The following is a 16318-nucleotide window of genomic DNA, read 5'->3' as shown; positions in this document are numbered from 1 at the left end:
TCTCTAGATATGCAACTAAGTGAATTTACCTATATGACAAGGTTATCAACTAAGCAAGATATAGCTATGCAATATATAGGAGATAGAGTGGGATAGAGGTAACCGAGAGTGGAGCACGCGATGACACGGAGATGATTCCCGTAGTTCCCTTCCTTTGCAAGAAGGTACGTCTACGTTTGGAGGAGTGTGGTTGCTACGCAAGCCAAACCAACAGCCACGAAGGCTTCACCTAGATCTCCTATGAGCAACGCCACGAAGGCCTAGCCCACTTCCACTAAGGGATTTCCTCGAGGCGGAAACCGGGCCTTTACAAGGTTCTTGGGGCACACATCCACAACCGAATTGGAGGCTCCCAAATCTGTAACAATACAACAATCAACAACAACACATCAACACAAATCAACTAGGGAACCAAATAGGAACACTAGCATGAGATCCCTCAAACAAATGAGGGGGAAATGAAAAGCGCTTCGGTGAGGATGTAGATCGGTGGCTTCTCCTTCGAATCTCCAAAGATCAAGAGCTTTGGTTGGGGGAGGAAGGAGATCTTGCAAATCTTGTGTTTCTTGAGGTGGCTCTAATGGTGGTGAAGCTTGGCAGATTTCTTGTGCAATGATTGAGCAACTTGTCCCTTTGGAGGAGAGAGCTATTTATATGATTGGAGCTCTCAGATCTGACCGTTTGAACCATTTCTCGTAACACCGGAAGTTCCGGCCAGGAGGGCCGGAAGTTCCGGCTGGCACCGGAAGTACCGGCCAAGAGAGCCGGAAGTTCCGGCCAGGAGGGCCGGAAGTTCCGGCTGGCACCGGAAGTACCGGCCAAGAGAGCCGGAACTTCCGCCAGGAAAATTCTTCGTCAGGCAACCTGTCAGAAAAGATTGGGGTGGAACTAGGGCGGAACTTCCGGTGACCGGAAGTTCCGGCCAAGTTCCGAAATAGCGCGAAAACCATACTGGATGTTACTGAGCCACAATCGCTGACTTTCAGAACTTGTCCGGAAGTTGGGCGGAAGTTCCGCTGACCGGAACTTCCGGCCAGCTTCACCGGAACTTCCGGCCAGAGATGAAAAACTGCAATCAGAACAACGCTGAAGGGCTACTGCATGAAGTGCCAGGGCGGAACTTCCGCCTGCTGGGGCCGGAACTTCCGCCATAACCAAAAAGGCCTTCAGAACTCCAGAACTGCCATACCATTTCACCGATCGAATATGTTTATCAAAAACTTGTACCTGTCTACATCAACACACATAAATATATAACTAGTGTTGACATCAAACACGCAAAACCCAAAAGGGCGGGAAATGTTCTTTCAGATACACCGGTCCACATGGCCATCCTGCAGACCGACGCTGACATCGTAATCGTCGACTTCGAAGACGAATAGGTTCATTGCAAGGGTTAGACCAGTTTAGTTTAAATTCAAACTAAATTTATATTCTAGTGTAATATAGCCAAAACATTGAATGAAATTTGGCCTTTAAATTTGGGTGTTAAAAACCAAAATGGTGGCGTTGCTAGGCCAGGCGCCGCCATCAATCAGAACATGTGTTCTCGGGCGCCCCCCTAGATGACACAATTTGGGGTGATCCGGACACATTATGATGACTGTTGAAGACGCTCTTAGATATATATCCTCGTGCATCTTGCTCGCGGCATCGCCTTGCTATATTCTTCATGAACATGGGAGAAACAAAAAGGGACAAGAGAGGTAGGGACAATTATTGATGGTAGAACAATTATGAACACATAAGCATTGAAAACATTTCCAATAGTAAGATACCATCCAACGCTATACCACCCCCTTGTTGTAAGGCATCAATATCTCATCCAACGGGTCCAAGCTCTCGCTGGCAATCATGTTACTGGAATGCAACATGCCACGTCCCACACCGCAATAAAGACCTCCTCTCCCAACTACCCACCGACACAAACAACCGTGACGTCTCCTGATGACAATCATGTCGAGTGGCTTCTCGTGCCCCATGAGGCACCACGCAATGTCTTCCACCGCCCCTAGAATACCTCATCTCCCAACTACCCACCAACACAAACAACATTGACGTCCAATAGATCCAAACTCCTAACGACACTCGTGTCTAGTGCCTTCTAATGCCCCATGAGGCACCACACAACGTCTTCCACCGCCCATAGAATACCTCATCTCACAAGTACTTATCGACACAAACAACAGTGATGTCTAATAGATACAAACTCCCGATGACACTCGTGTCTAGTGGCTTCCCATGCCCCATGAGGCACGACGCCACATCTTCAACCGCTAATGGAATATCTCATCTCCCAACTACCCACTGCCACAAACAACAGTGACGTCCAATAGATCCAAAGCTCCCGATGGCGCTCATGTCTAGTGGTTTCTCGTGCCCCATGAGGCGCCACACAATGTGTCTTCCACCGCCCATAGAATACCTCTGAACTCGCCTCGACTCAAACAGTTTTTTAGTTCCAACGGGATCCAAGCTCCCGCTGGCACTCCCATGATGCACCATGTCACGTCTTCCACCACCCATAAACACCTTGTCTCCCAGTTCCCCGCTACACAAACAATGACGAGGTCCATCAAATCACGATATTGCAAGCCTCATTATTTGACCCGAGACCCTTCAGCCGAAATGTACCATCATTTGCAAGGTTTGCGACGTGAGTAAATGTCTTTGCGAACCGCGTCTTAAGCTTCGTTGTTAGGTTGGCCACGGAGATCTACTCCGTTGAACAAGAGAAGGCCATCCAAACTAACGGAGGAGGCCCTATGCCCAAAGAGCACGAGATGAAATCTCAATGAGAGGACATATGTTGTTTTAAAACAAAAGTGGCAGCAACCAGAAAAGAAAACAAAACATGTAGTCGCGACTCTATCAATGAATTCATTAGTATTTTTTTGAGGTAAATGAATTCATTAGTTGTTTTCGATCAACTAATATGTCCCATATGACAAAGACACTAAATAATACTAAGATAATATAAATCATATTTGGTACATATCTTGATTTGGTACTCAAAGTAGGGCACCAAATCTTTACTATTAAATTGCAGTTGGGGATGGTGTCCACTTTGACATCAAACATTCGACAAATCTCAGCCGTCAATCACAAATACAGAGCACATACAGAAGAAACCGCACAGAAGGAAATACAATTAAAGACACCGGTCGCAAACACGGAAGGAAATTGGTATACTGGGTCAATCAAGAAAATACACTTACCGATCGCATCACATCCAGGGCAAACACGGAACAGAATTGATATACTGCCTCAATCAAGGAAATACACTTAAACGATATACTGCCTCAATCAAGGAAATACACTTAAACACACAAGGAAATTGGTATTCAACTCCAGCGCAAACACATCTTTACTATTATATTCGATTTCGTACGTCGTCAAAAATGTTTGATGTCAAAGATTCAAAGTATCTGAACCGTCTAATTGTACTAAACATTTCCCGTTTGATATCTAGCCATCCGATGCGATCCACCCTCCTCAAAATCTCTTAAGCATGGATCACTTTCCAAAGAGAACGCCAGGATGAGTAAAACTATCCTACCAAAGCAGGAAGTAAATAGGAAATATTAAATGCGGGATGACCACAATCTCGGGATGACCACAATCTCGGGATGACCAGAATCAAGTAATCGCTACAGTCAATTAGGAGATTGAGTAATCTCGGGATGACCACAATCATGGAATCAGCTCCTTTCCTAATTTCTCTCACGCATGGCTCCTATTACCAAAATTGCGATGGAGGCGGGCGACCACCATTGGTCCCCGCACACTTCCGCGCCTCCACGGGCGATCCCGCTCCTCTGCAAGAGAGCACGCGATGGCCGGAGGGCAGCCGCTGCCATAGGTCGGCGGCGGGCGGTGGCTGAACCGTGGCGCCTCCCCTCTCCTTCCATCTGCTATCTGCCATTGATCTATCTCTATCTGATTTCATGGCTATACGATCTAGGTGCTACCACGGATTGACTGCAAGTGGATTAGCGTAGAGCGGGAGGCGTGGATGGAATTCGTTCAGAACCACCTCAGTCATCAGGACTCAGCCACGAGGCTGTTACCGCGGGTCTCCTCCTCCAAGACTACAATGAACTTTCTATCTATTGTGTTGCTCCAGGACCAACGTGAGGATCAATTCCATGTTCTTATCTTTTTCTTTTTTGATTAATCGGAGATATTTGCATGGCCATGGCCAGTCCGCAACCCTTGCGTGTTCCAAGAGACACCCCTGGCAGCAATAGATTCATGTACACGGTATAAACTGAACGGGTGGTTCAGGTTAATGAATCAGAGATGATTGCTTTAATTTGTATATGGAAGTGGCTTCCAATGAAGTTTCCTGCCAATTTATTTTTTGTTTGGTTTCTTGACAATTTTGACACACTTTCTTGACAGCTTCAACTTGCTTGTGCAGACGAAAATAAGGACAGATAGTATAACGTTTTAGAGATCATATCAACCTGTTAAGCTTCATGCACTAGCCACTTGAACCAAAAGTCCGAACTGATGGAAAGGGCTAGGCAATCTACTTTATACACTTCACAACACCCCCACTCGCGTGTGACGGAAGAAGAGAAAGTCAACACGTGAAATAAGAAGAGCACACCGAAACAGCGGTGGCTAAAGAGGGGGGCAACAGCAATTTTTAGGCTTAATTGCGAAAACCATGTAAGAGGGGGGCAACAGCAATTTTTAGGCTTAATTGCGAAAACCATGTGAAAGCTAGGATTTGAACTCGAGACCTGAGGCTCTGATACCATATTGAATTGCATGCACTAACCAACTATTCCAAAAGCCCGAGCTGATGGAAAGATGTAGGCAATTTATTTCAACACTTATTGAATTGCATGCACTAACCAACTATTCCAAAAGCCCGAGCTGATGGAAAGATGTAGGCAATTTATTTCAACACTCACCCTACGACTTTGCCCTTTGGCCTATTGTGACGCATGTTTTGGGGAGCCGCAATATTTCTTTTTAATTCTTGCGTTGGTCAGGATTTGATCCTAGGACCTCCTGCTCTGATACCATGTTAAGCTTCATGCACTAGCCACTTGAACCAAAAATCCGAACTGATGGAAAGAGCTAGGCAATCTACTTTATACACTTCACAACACAACCATATACTTGAAGAAAAGAACTACTGGAGGCTCTATGATTCATCTCGCTTAAATAAGGAACAAGCAGTTTCGTTGTTTATCTTACTGCATGGATGTAAAGCCAGGCCAGCCGACCGGGTTTCATTTGGTTTTTTCATTTTCCAGATTGGTAAGTAAATTGTAAATATAGGAAAGAGAAAGAGCTTGTTTGGTTTTGAGGGCAATGGAATGCCTTTGTGGCAGCACGCGTTATTTACTTTGCAAGCTGCAGAATAGTTGTACGATATTTACTTCAATTCCATATTGCCATCAATAAACAATGACAAAGAAATGAAGATTTTAGGCATATCAATTTATTATTCATGTGATAACTCAACGGACATGAGGTAAAAGGAATTTTGTCAATAGAATTTCTTTGTTAAGATAAGCCAAATCAATTTTACATGATGTCTGCAATATCTGAGGACAATCCAAATGTAAGGAAATGGTAAATTGTCTTTTTTTGGTTCTTTTAAGCTTTTGATCTAAATGTAAAAAAAATCCTTAAATATTCTTTTTGGATCCTTCACACTTCGGTGTTATAGAATTGCCAGACCATCTTATTATTATTTTATATTTGAATTACAACATTATAAATTCTTTACAATATGTTTTGTTTTCGGCAAATAACTTTAATTTTCTATATCGATGCATGTATTTTTGACTTTAGTGAATGACATTCGGGGACAATGAATATTGGCAAAAGAAGTAATAAAAAGAAGACCTATGTCCCATTTTCATTTCTCGGGCTTAGCCCGTGGAATATTTGTAACTTGCAAAACATCACGGTTGCACAACGCCTTACACATTCCTCGTGACTGCGTGCTAAACATTTATCTCATTGGCAACGTAAATGCCCATTAATATTCTGTATTGGACTATCCCATGTAGGTTTCAGTTCCTTAGTGTTGAATTTACGTTAGCATGTTATAGGATATATGAGTATGCTTTCATGTATGGACGAGTGTAATGATATGCAGATTTAATTTGTTTTTTTGTTGTCCCGATCATGATTCGCCAAGCCACATAATTTAGATGTTCTTTTCCTGAGGATATGCACTTGATATTTTTTCTAGGAGGCTTGCTATTTTCAAGGTAATTTAGGTGAAACCCATATATTTTTTTTTGCCCTACTTCCAGGACTATCACTTTGGAGTGGAGAAGTTATTTTGGTCTATAGGATTGTTCCATCCTCGGATTATACTGAGGACAATGAGAGTTCATACTATTGAAACAAAAAATTAGTAGGTCTCACATGCACGATTAAGTGAATGGTTTACCATTTTTCTGTTTGCTATATATCTGGAAGCTGCAAGATCAGTATTATGTTTGGCTACGGATTTTAAATGTATATTGAAAGAATAGAGCGATCTATCTTTCATGAAATTAACCTGTTATTTAATGATTTACCACTTTTGTATGATGTTGAATCAAGATATACACGTAGTTTAATTGTGAGATATGTTCCTCTCGAAGCTCAAATGGTACACATCGTAGCGAGCATTGCACGTGTGTGGGTATTTCTCTCTATGAAAATGATCTTGAATTATCGATGTTTGTTGAATTGCATTTCAGGTAAAGTATAATCTTAATATTTTAAAATATTACATGGCTCTTTTTTATACATGGAAATTTTATCTCTATTATATCTACATTTATGACATGCAAACAATTAAATAGGCCGTGGCAACGCACGGGCATTCAACTAGTTAAGAAATTAAAAACCCTCCACGAAACAACCATGTATGGAAGTAGTAATCACTAATGATGACTACCCAAAAAAAGAAAAGGAAATGGATCTCAAACGGCTTGCAAACCAGGTTAGGTTTGGAGTAACAAATCAGGCCATTTTCACACTTCCAAGAAACACCCCGGCGCCAGCCCAGCGAGCCGCCGACTGACTGACCAACTCCGGCCGTCGCCATCACACGGCGGCCGCACCCCCTAGTCAAACCCACACCGGCGAGCCATCTGAGCCGTAGATCGCGCATCCGACGGTCCAGATCGCCCCGCTCGGCACCGCACCGCGTCGTCCACCGGCCCATAAATACCTCCTCCCCGGACTCTGACACGCACCTCACCGCCCCCCTACCGACACAAACTGCGGCGAGGTCCCTGAGCCCGAGGTCCGCTCCTACACGGCGGCCCCCCAGAGTTACTCGGCGATCCGACCAGGTCCCCGGAGATGGCGTCGGAGCTGACCTACCGCGGCGGCGCGTCCCCGTCCGCCGGCGCCGGCGCTGCCGCCGCCTACGACGCGCCCAAGCCCGCCAGCGCCAAGCCGCTCGCGTGGCTGCCCCGCGCCGCCCGCTACGCCGCGGCCGAGCACCGCCCGGTCTTCGCCCTCGCCGGGATGCTCTTCGCCGCCGCCGTCTTCTGCTTCGCCGCCCCCTCCAGCCCCGCCACCGCCGGCGCCACCGGCGCCGGCGCCTACTCCTCCGGCGGCGTCTCCAGCTCGCTCGCCCGCTTCTCCGTCGACCCGGCGGCGCACAACCCCGCGCGCCACTTCGTGGGCGGCAAGGTGCCCCTGGGCCTCAAGCGCAAGGGCCTCCGCGTCCTCGTCACCGGCGGCGCCGGCTTCGTCGGCAGCCACCTCGTCGACCGCCTCGTCGCGCGCGGCGACAGCGTCATCGTCGTCGACAACCTCTTCACGGGACGCAAGGAGAACGTCATGCACCACTTCGGCAACCCAAACTTCGAGATGATCCGCCACGACGTCGTCGAGCCCATCCTCCTCGAGGTCGACCAGATCTACCACCTCGCCTGCCCCGCGTCGCCCGTACACTACAAGTACAACCCCGTCAAGACAATCATATCCTTTCCACATCTGATTCAGTCGTTTCATCTTACCTGCTCTTTCCATATGCTTGGATCTTGATCGTTTGTGCGCAGCTGATCGCTAAGAATTACATTTTTCATTTTTTATGCTTGCGGTAAGAGGGATTTGTTCTTTTGCGTAGCTCTGCCGCTCGTTTGCACATCTGGGTAAAAGTCTACGGCCTAAATTTCTGAATCTGGGTTTGCAAGGGGAATTTTTTCGGTGCGTGGAGCTCGGGATTTGCGCCACGTTTCCCTGTGGATTTTTGGAGCTTTCTGCGTGGTAGTACGCGCATAGTGGTGTCGAAACAGAGCTTGATCTAAATTACCATTTCCGCCCACAAACACTAGTACTATGTCCTGCATTATGCGAATGACTGAACTAGCATCTAGTTCAATCATACACAGTAGCCTTTAGATTTTCTTTCATATCGAAATATATCATTTGCATAAAGCTGATTAGAATCTGGAGTGCTTGATAGGCCAAAGAGCAAAAGCTGATCCTATCATCGGAATTTCTAGATGTAGCATATTTAGATCAAAGACTGTTTCTGCACTCCAGTTTAGTTTACTTTGTGATCTGGTAATGGGGAGGAAGGAGAAGAAAAGGCAAAAGCAGACCCACGTTGCGCCTGGATCTGGCTGAGCTGTGGAGTTAGCTTAACTCTGACATAAAGTAGGCCAAAGAACGTGAGATCCAAGTGGCGACTGTCCCTTTCCCTGCTAAGCAGCTTTGCTTACTGTTCACTTCACATGAATTTCCTTGTGCGTGCTTCCGCAACAAACCTTTTGGAGGTTGTAGTGTAACAACCAAGTTATTATGCAATGTTGCGTGTTCTTTGGAAATGGTTTGTGTGATCCTTGACCTTTGAGCTGGCACAAGACCAATGTGGTTGGTACACTCAACATGCTCGGATTGGCAAAGAGGATCGGAGCGAGGTTCCTCCTCACCAGCACCAGTGAGGTCTATGGTGATCCCCTGCAGCACCCTCAGGTGGAGACCTACTGGGGCAATGTCAACCCCATTGGTAAGAACTCTTCTCCTACATACTCCGTCAGCTCATTTTCTTTCGTAAGCGTGATAGTGTTGACAGTGCTTGGTTCCTCATGGTGTTGATCGTTTATTGTTACATGAGGTTAGGAAAAAAAGTAGATCTGAGTTGTAGCATGCATAGTAGAAGCTGCCCAATCTTTGCGTGGCAGGAACTGTTGGGTACCAAACAAATGATGTTTATGTGCTTCTGGCCTCACATTCATTACGTTTCATACTTCTGTATGATATGGAGAGTAGGTGTACTGAACATGGATTTTGTGTTGTCCTAGTTTTACTCAGTAGTAGTTGTGGAGGTAGTTTTGAGTGATTTGATAGTGGGGGTGAATTGAGAATAAAAAAAAGGTATGCCAGTTGGATTATTCTGCTGAAGAAAGCAAAGGGAAGCCGGCCGAGGTGAGCTGTTAAAAAAAAAGACATGTTCTTGACTTGATTAGATGGTTACTGTTGTATCGGAGAAAGTGGCGTTGGAATCTTACTGGCTGTAGATGCTGGCCGTGGAATCTAGATTAGTTGCCTCCTGCATCCTTTGATTCTTTCTGTTGGAAAGGGACAATTCTGGTTGGTGAAATGTGCTCCTGGAGGGCCAACTTGGTGGATCCCTTCTTAGTAAAGGAAGAAGGGGGGCAAAACTATGTTTGCACTTGACCAAACATCTACCAACCAAGCACTTATATCATTTGGGAGCAAACAGAAAAAGGAGGAAAGTGTGTTGAGCTGCTCCACTTTTTCCCTTTTCTAGAACTCGCAGGAGATCTGCAAGTCTATATAGTAAGACAGAGAGAGTTTGTCATAAATGTATTTTTTGTGTACTGTTTAAATTGATTACATATAAAATGTATGCTTGCTCCAGAAAAAAATAAATGTATTTTTCGCGTACTATTTAAATTGATTACATATAAAATGTATGTTTGCTCCAGAGAAGTTTGACTGATGTATACATGTCTTTCTCTTCACTTCAGGTGTCAGGAGCTGCTACGATGAGGGCAAGCGTACAGCTGAAACATTGACCATGGACTACCACCGAGGTGCCAACCTTGAGGTATACTGCTACTTACATTGTTGCAAGCACTAAAATTTCCATTTCATTTGTATGAAAATTTATTTTCTTGTGTAGTGATCATTGATGTTTGTCCAATTCAGGTTAGGATTGCTCGGATCTTCAACACATATGGCCCACGTATGTGCATTGACGATGGCCGTGTTGTCAGCAACTTTGTTGCTCAGGTAAACACGCTGCTGCTCTGCTAGTTGCGAAATATTATGTGTTTTTTTACCATTTCTCAATTATACTTAAATGCTCCATGTGTAATTATGGTGGCAGGCTCTAAGGAAGGAGCCTTTGACGGTTTATGGTGATGGCAAGCAGACCAGGAGTTTCCAATACGTTTCTGATCTGGTAAATCTTCTCTAACCATGAATGAAATAACTATAGCATTGCTATCCGAAATCAACCTTCCAGTAGCTTTAGCCCTATGACATAACTTAGAAACAAGAATTCTTGTAACAGGGATGCAGCCATCCAATATGACATGGCATTTGCATTCCTTGTACTTATTTTTTTCTTGTTCCAGGTTGAGGGGTTGATGAAGCTGATGGAAGGGGAGCAGATTGGGCCATTCAACTTGGGTAACCCTGGTGAGTTCACCATGCTGGAGCTGGCCAAGGTTGTCCAGGACACCATCGACCCAAATGCGCGGATTGAGTTCCGTGAGAACACTCAGGACGACCCGCACAAGCGCAAGCCAGACATCACCAAAGCCAAGGAGCTCCTCGGGTGGGAGCCAAAGATCGCCCTCCGTGACGGTCTTCCCCTCATGGTCACTGACTTCCGCAAGCGGATCTTCGGCGACCAAGATAGTGCCGTCACCGCCACTGGAGGCCAATAAGCGTAGAGCGGAATACAATACTTCAAAATTTTGGTGGCCTGCTTCTAGCTTCTTGGTTAATCCTCTTACTGACAAAGCTGTTGCCACGTAGTTCTCGAGGGTTTTACTAAATACCTTGGTTGTTGGTGTAATGTGTCATTCTTTTTGTTGTCGTTTTTTCTGTCAGTCTCAACTATACCGGATGTTCCAGTTAAATTGTCGGATATAAACCTGGATCTTCTAATTCTTTGTTGAGATGATAGCATTATATATGGTATAAATTACATGTTCTCTCAGGAATGTGCATCTGTTCAGCTGCCTCAGGAAGCTAATATTTCTCCAGAACAGCAGAAAATTAGTCGGTAACGAAAACCATCAGTTCCAGCTGAGAACGCCAGATTTTATTCAGTTTATTGAGCATTCGTGCAGCACTCTATTTACATCTTTTCACCTGCTGCTCTTTTCCACACGTATAGCTCTGGATGAATTGTTTCTATGTTTACATTCTACATTGCCCACAGGGGAAGCAGCCTCGCCGCTGACCCTGAGACTGGCTGCGTATCAAAGTGCTGTTGCTGTCAACGTTGATGAACTCATTGGACGGCCGTCGGTAAGTTGCAGGTTCTGATGGAGCTCTTACCCGACCGTCCTGGCTACGCTCCTTGAGCCAGGCGACGATGTCAGCAAAGACCAGCTCCACATTCTCGTCAGGCTCACCGGCGGTGAGGCCGTGCCACATTCCTGGATACAGTTTGATAGTCTTGTCTGCGCTGGCGGCACGCTCGTACAATGCCTGGCTCACCTCCGGGTCGGTCACCGTGTCAGCTTTGCCGTGCAGGATGAAGAAGGGCATCTTCACCTGTCGAACAACATATTCAGAGGTGTGTAGGCCGAGACGTCGAGTCATGGAGAATTCTGGAAGACAGTAGCAGGCTGAAGATTCAGTACCTCCGACAAGCTGTCTTCGACATCCATGCTGGTTCTCAGCAGCTCCAGCGCCGTCTTGAGCCGCGGCTTGTCCTGGTAGATGAGCTTGTTCTTCCTGATCTGTTATCAGTGCAGAAGGGATGGTTGTTATTTAGGCAAGAAGAAGCTACCAGATATACTGAAACCAATAGAGAGTTTCGCCAAACCTTTTCGCGCTTGACAGGATCCTTGAATGCCGAGTCGATGACGTCTTTCGTCGGCACGATCTTCCACGTCGGGATGAGCTCCTCCACCTGCGTCAGGAGGGTGACCACCACAGGATGCGGTTTCACCTTCTCCGATATCTGCACCATCGTGCCAAAAAACACAACTTGCACTTGAGTCAGGCAGGCAGTTGCAGCAAAATTTTCAGTTCAGGCTGATCTGCACCTTGCACATTGGGGCCGCAAGGACGGCGCCGTCCCAGAAGGTCGGGTCCTTCCTGTGCAGCAGCAGAGCAACGGCGCCGCCCATGGACTCACCGTACAGGAACCGGCTTTTCCTTCTGTACTCCTCCATGTCTGCAAACAGAATGCTGCACTTCCATCATTCATCTTAGCCGATAAACCCAATTCCATACATTTACAGAGGTATGTTTTCTTACCGCAGATGGACTTGAAGAAACGGTCGCAGTCTGCGACAAGGTGGTCGAACTTCTGGATGTAGCATCTGGCACCAGTGGACTTGCCATGGCCTTCATAGTCGATGCCGAACACACCGAACCCCGCCGCGGCCAACTTGACCCCACATGCTGACAGGAAATAACAGTGTTCCCACTATAAGATAAGAGTGTACCTACCAACTTAATGAGCCAAGTCAAATGTAGTATGTATTATCCCATGCAACATCGTCTAGTCTAGTGATAATTTGCAGGACGAATAGAACAGTTTCATCCCAATTACCATCAAACTAAAACTTGCAGGACAAAGTAGTTAGCTGCATCAGAGCAACAAAATGTAGGAACTAGATCTTTTTCTGTGATCGTAAGCAAAACAGCGATAGCGATGTACCAGGCATGAGAAAGTAGTTAGTTGCATCATCAGGGCCAGTCTGGAATCTGAAGTTTCTGAAGTTGACACTAGGAAGAAAAGGACCACTTCTACAATCATAAAAGTCATGCCTGTTTATTCAAGTGGTCATATAGATAATGTATTGCTGGTAGTCAAATCTTTTATTTCCTTTCTTCTGGGCAGGAAAGTGACTTGCACTGGAATTATGCGGAGCAGGTTTCAGCGTAAAATTAGGACTCTGATGCATGCAAAGCTTACCCAGCACACAATGCATAAAGAATTAGATAAGATGCAACAAAGATAGCCCAGCACGGAGAAGGATGGCCCATACGCCGATCTGAAAATCTTTGTACTATCTGCTTGTGGAATATAACAAAGATGAAGTATAAAGAGAAAAAAGGTGGCTGAAGTCAAATCAGAACCAATTTTTCTAGAATTCCATGTTATCTACTACCTCCGTCCCAAGGAATAAGGCGCACGCGTATTCCAAGACGAACTTTGACCATAAAAATTGAGCAACATAATCTTGATTATATTATATGGAATTAGTATCGTTGGATTCGTATTGAAAAGCACTTTCTAACGATGCTAATTTTATACAAACAATCTTTATATATTTGAAGTAATTCTTGGTCAAACAAAAAGCACGTAAAACGAGGGCGCCTTATTCCTTGAATCGGAGGTAGTATATAGATTTGTCATACTAAAAGCAAATATCAATTGATTGAACTTGAGTAGTAGTGCGTTGCCATCATCCTCCCTCTTTATCAAAAGCATATATTTTGCTTGCAGCCAAACAAAAGGACCCCATCACAACAAGTGAGAAGAGTGTTATCAATTACCACCTAAATTATAAAACTTTGCTTGATCTCTATGGAAAGAGTAGACATGGAAAATAGAAGGAGATCTGATACATTTTTGTCTGGCAAAAATTTACTCAGGCGGCAGGAGTCTGCATTGGAAACTACCCAACAATGGCCATAACACTCCGTCCAAAAGCAAATGGCTAATACAAGCAAGGGTACAGTAGCAGTTCTTGTCTGGCATGTGCTAAGTGCTAACTCCTTTCTACATCAAGGTTTTCTAGACAGCGAAGCTTAGAGAGTAGCTGTACAGTTTTTTCTTGTCTGCCTTTGCTGTCTCACTGTTTTTCCTTTTCTCTTTGGTTTGTACTTTGCGGGTGTCGACGATCTCTTCTAATACAAATGATACACATTTAATTGGAGAAAAAAGGTTTTCTAGACAAAATTGATGCTGAAACATGCGCATTGCAGCAGCCCCTGAAAGCCGCTTTATTTCTTTTGGAAAAAGTGGTAAAGTATCTATCACCAGCAAGTAGTTCCCTATCAGCATCTATAACCCTTTCTTTAGAGTGCACGGCAATGATCTCTGTTCTCCAATTTTCTATTCGTGTCCTACAGATCTTTCCTATCTACAATCTTCCTCCGTAGATAAGCGAGGCTTCATGGTGCAAATACCACATAGACAATAAAACCATTTGACCTGAATAGCATGTACGGAATAGCTTAGAGAAGAGGATCTACTAGAGGCTAAATTGCTAGTTATAGGAAGGAACAAGAAATCACCTGGAGATGCACAAAGCCAACATTAGACAACATTTTCTCTGATTTTCCATAGAATGTAATGTAATGCAAAATTGTTTAACTGTATCAGTAACTATGTAATGTAATAGTCCGCAGCGCTCTTTCTATTTTAAGACAGAGTTGTTAAATCTTTGGACGGATCAAAGTTTGCCAGAATGACAGGAGAATGCCCCTGGCATGGCAAGCACCAGGGAGGAAATAAAGGGCGGTTGTCTCTCCCATGCCCTCCTAACAACCAAGCTGACGCATGCATCTAGAAGGATCAATGACACTAACATATATAAAGCCTAGATCCATCCACAATGCGCAAGCATGTGAAGTCATGGATGATGTGAGTGAGATATATTCAATAAAATGCATGGTAGGCCTATATGCATTTAATAAATAGGCTTATATGACGTACGCAGACCGAGAAAATAATAAGTGAAACATTATCTTGTAGCTAGGCATCCATACCCCAATCGTGAAACTTTTTAAGTTTCTCTGAAACTATGTCTAAAACAAAAGGGGAAATGAACGGAGATAGGCATCAAGAATCATGAAGGTTCAAGTACCTTTCATGAAGACACTCTGCATTCCATTCCATACCCTGAAGCAAATGAACACACATGGAAGCAAAAGAAAAGGGGTCAATATATATAAAATGATCGATCAAGACACAAAACTGCTTGTAAGTACTGCTCATATCTGGGAATTACTCGTTACTAAAGCATTGAAATATGCAAGGTTTGGGATGGTCGAATCGCAAACTGATGAAGTAGTAGAGAGCAGTGATGGAGTTTGATTAGCAGCGGTAGCGGTACCATGGCAAAGGAAGACGAGCGCCTTGGGCGAGGACGAAGCGGGCAGCCATCCGCACGTGAAGAGCTGCACCCCCCTGGGATTCATCACATATTCCTGCAGGATCATGCAACCATCAAAATGACTCTTTTTAGAAACAAAAACTCATCGTAAATCCGATCGTGCGTGCACGATCGTTATTTATATATGCAACCAATCCAAAGATCAAGCATGGATTGACTTTTGAGGCTCACCTCGTGGTATTCCACATCCATCTTCCTGATCCACGCGCAAGAATTAAGCAGATGGGATCACGATAATTAATGGTGGAGATTCTGGAGGATGAGAGATAGAAACGGAAGGGGCAGAGAGAGAGAGAGAGAGAATGAGAGAGAGAGAGGATAGGATTCTAGAGAGGGATAGAGGAGGTTGATCAGGGGGGCTAGCAGGAGGAAGAAGGGAGGGGGGAGACGGAGGGAACACGTGCCATGCGAACGCACGTCTCTGTATAGGAAGAGGGGAAGGAGGATGGAGACGATCGGTTAATTGGACCTGGATTTTCTGTGGGCTGGAGCCGTTTTGGGGAACAGCCTGCAACGTTATACCAGATCGACTGGTGTTTTTGCCCAATTTTGCAAAGATGAATACTTCCTCTATTCCATTGAGTAAGGCGTCCATGTTTTTTATTTAACTAAAAAATATTTTAAATTTATAAAAAATGTTGGTATAAAATTAGCATCATTTGATGCTGTTTTCAAATACGAATCTAACGATACGAATTACGTATAATATAATCAAGAGTTTGTTGCTTAATTTCTCCAGTTAAAATTCATCTTTATGTACATGTGGCCTATTCATCAAAAAGAAGGTAGTATATGATAGATGTGTCGTGGATGGAAAAAAGAGGAGAAACCGACATTGGTTGAGTGTGAATCCAGTCAATTGTACACTAAGTCACAAAGGCGGATCTATGAGGTGGACATGACCATGGCTGAAAATATATGATAGTGAAAAATGTGACTAGCGTGGATAAATGTAAGGAGAGCTAGATGCAACCCTTTAAAAAATATCAAAA

The 16318-nt window shown here is 44.6% G+C and overlaps 2 protein-coding genes across 2 annotated transcripts; one reads left to right on the top strand and one right to left on the bottom strand.

Annotated features, from left to right (window-relative positions):
* Positions 1 to 7317: 7317 nt before the first annotated feature.
* On the top strand, positions 7318 to 11179 carry LOC124707739 (UDP-glucuronic acid decarboxylase 2-like). The gene is made up of 6 exons (XM_047239415.1): positions 7318 to 7959; positions 8845 to 8992; positions 9978 to 10057; positions 10159 to 10242; positions 10340 to 10414; positions 10590 to 11179. Exons 1-6 carry the CDS (start codon positions 7333 to 7335, stop codon positions 10902 to 10904), a joined length of 1329 nt encoding a protein of 442 aa, XP_047095371.1. The 5' UTR covers positions 7318 to 7332; the 3' UTR covers positions 10905 to 11179.
* Positions 11180 to 11382: 203 nt separating this feature from the next.
* LOC124648764 (caffeoylshikimate esterase-like) lies at positions 11383 to 15696 on the bottom strand. The gene is made up of 8 exons (XM_047188472.1): positions 15498 to 15696; positions 15267 to 15360; positions 15033 to 15052; positions 12454 to 12625; positions 12240 to 12370; positions 12017 to 12154; positions 11832 to 11930; positions 11383 to 11742 (listed from the first exon to the last, which is right to left on the bottom strand). The coding sequence occupies exons 1-8, from the start codon at positions 15516 to 15518 to the stop codon at positions 11383 to 11385; spliced, it is 1035 nt and encodes a 344-aa protein (XP_047044428.1). The 5' UTR covers positions 15519 to 15696.
* Positions 15697 to 16318: the final 622 nt, after the last annotated feature.

This window comes from Lolium rigidum, chromosome 4 (assembly GCF_022539505.1).
Source record: "Lolium rigidum isolate FL_2022 chromosome 4, APGP_CSIRO_Lrig_0.1, whole genome shotgun sequence".
Taxonomy (NCBI): Eukaryota; Viridiplantae; Streptophyta; class Magnoliopsida; order Poales; family Poaceae; genus Lolium; species Lolium rigidum.
Note: the sequence above shows the minus strand (reverse complement) of the source record. Positions and strands in the feature narration are given on the sequence as shown.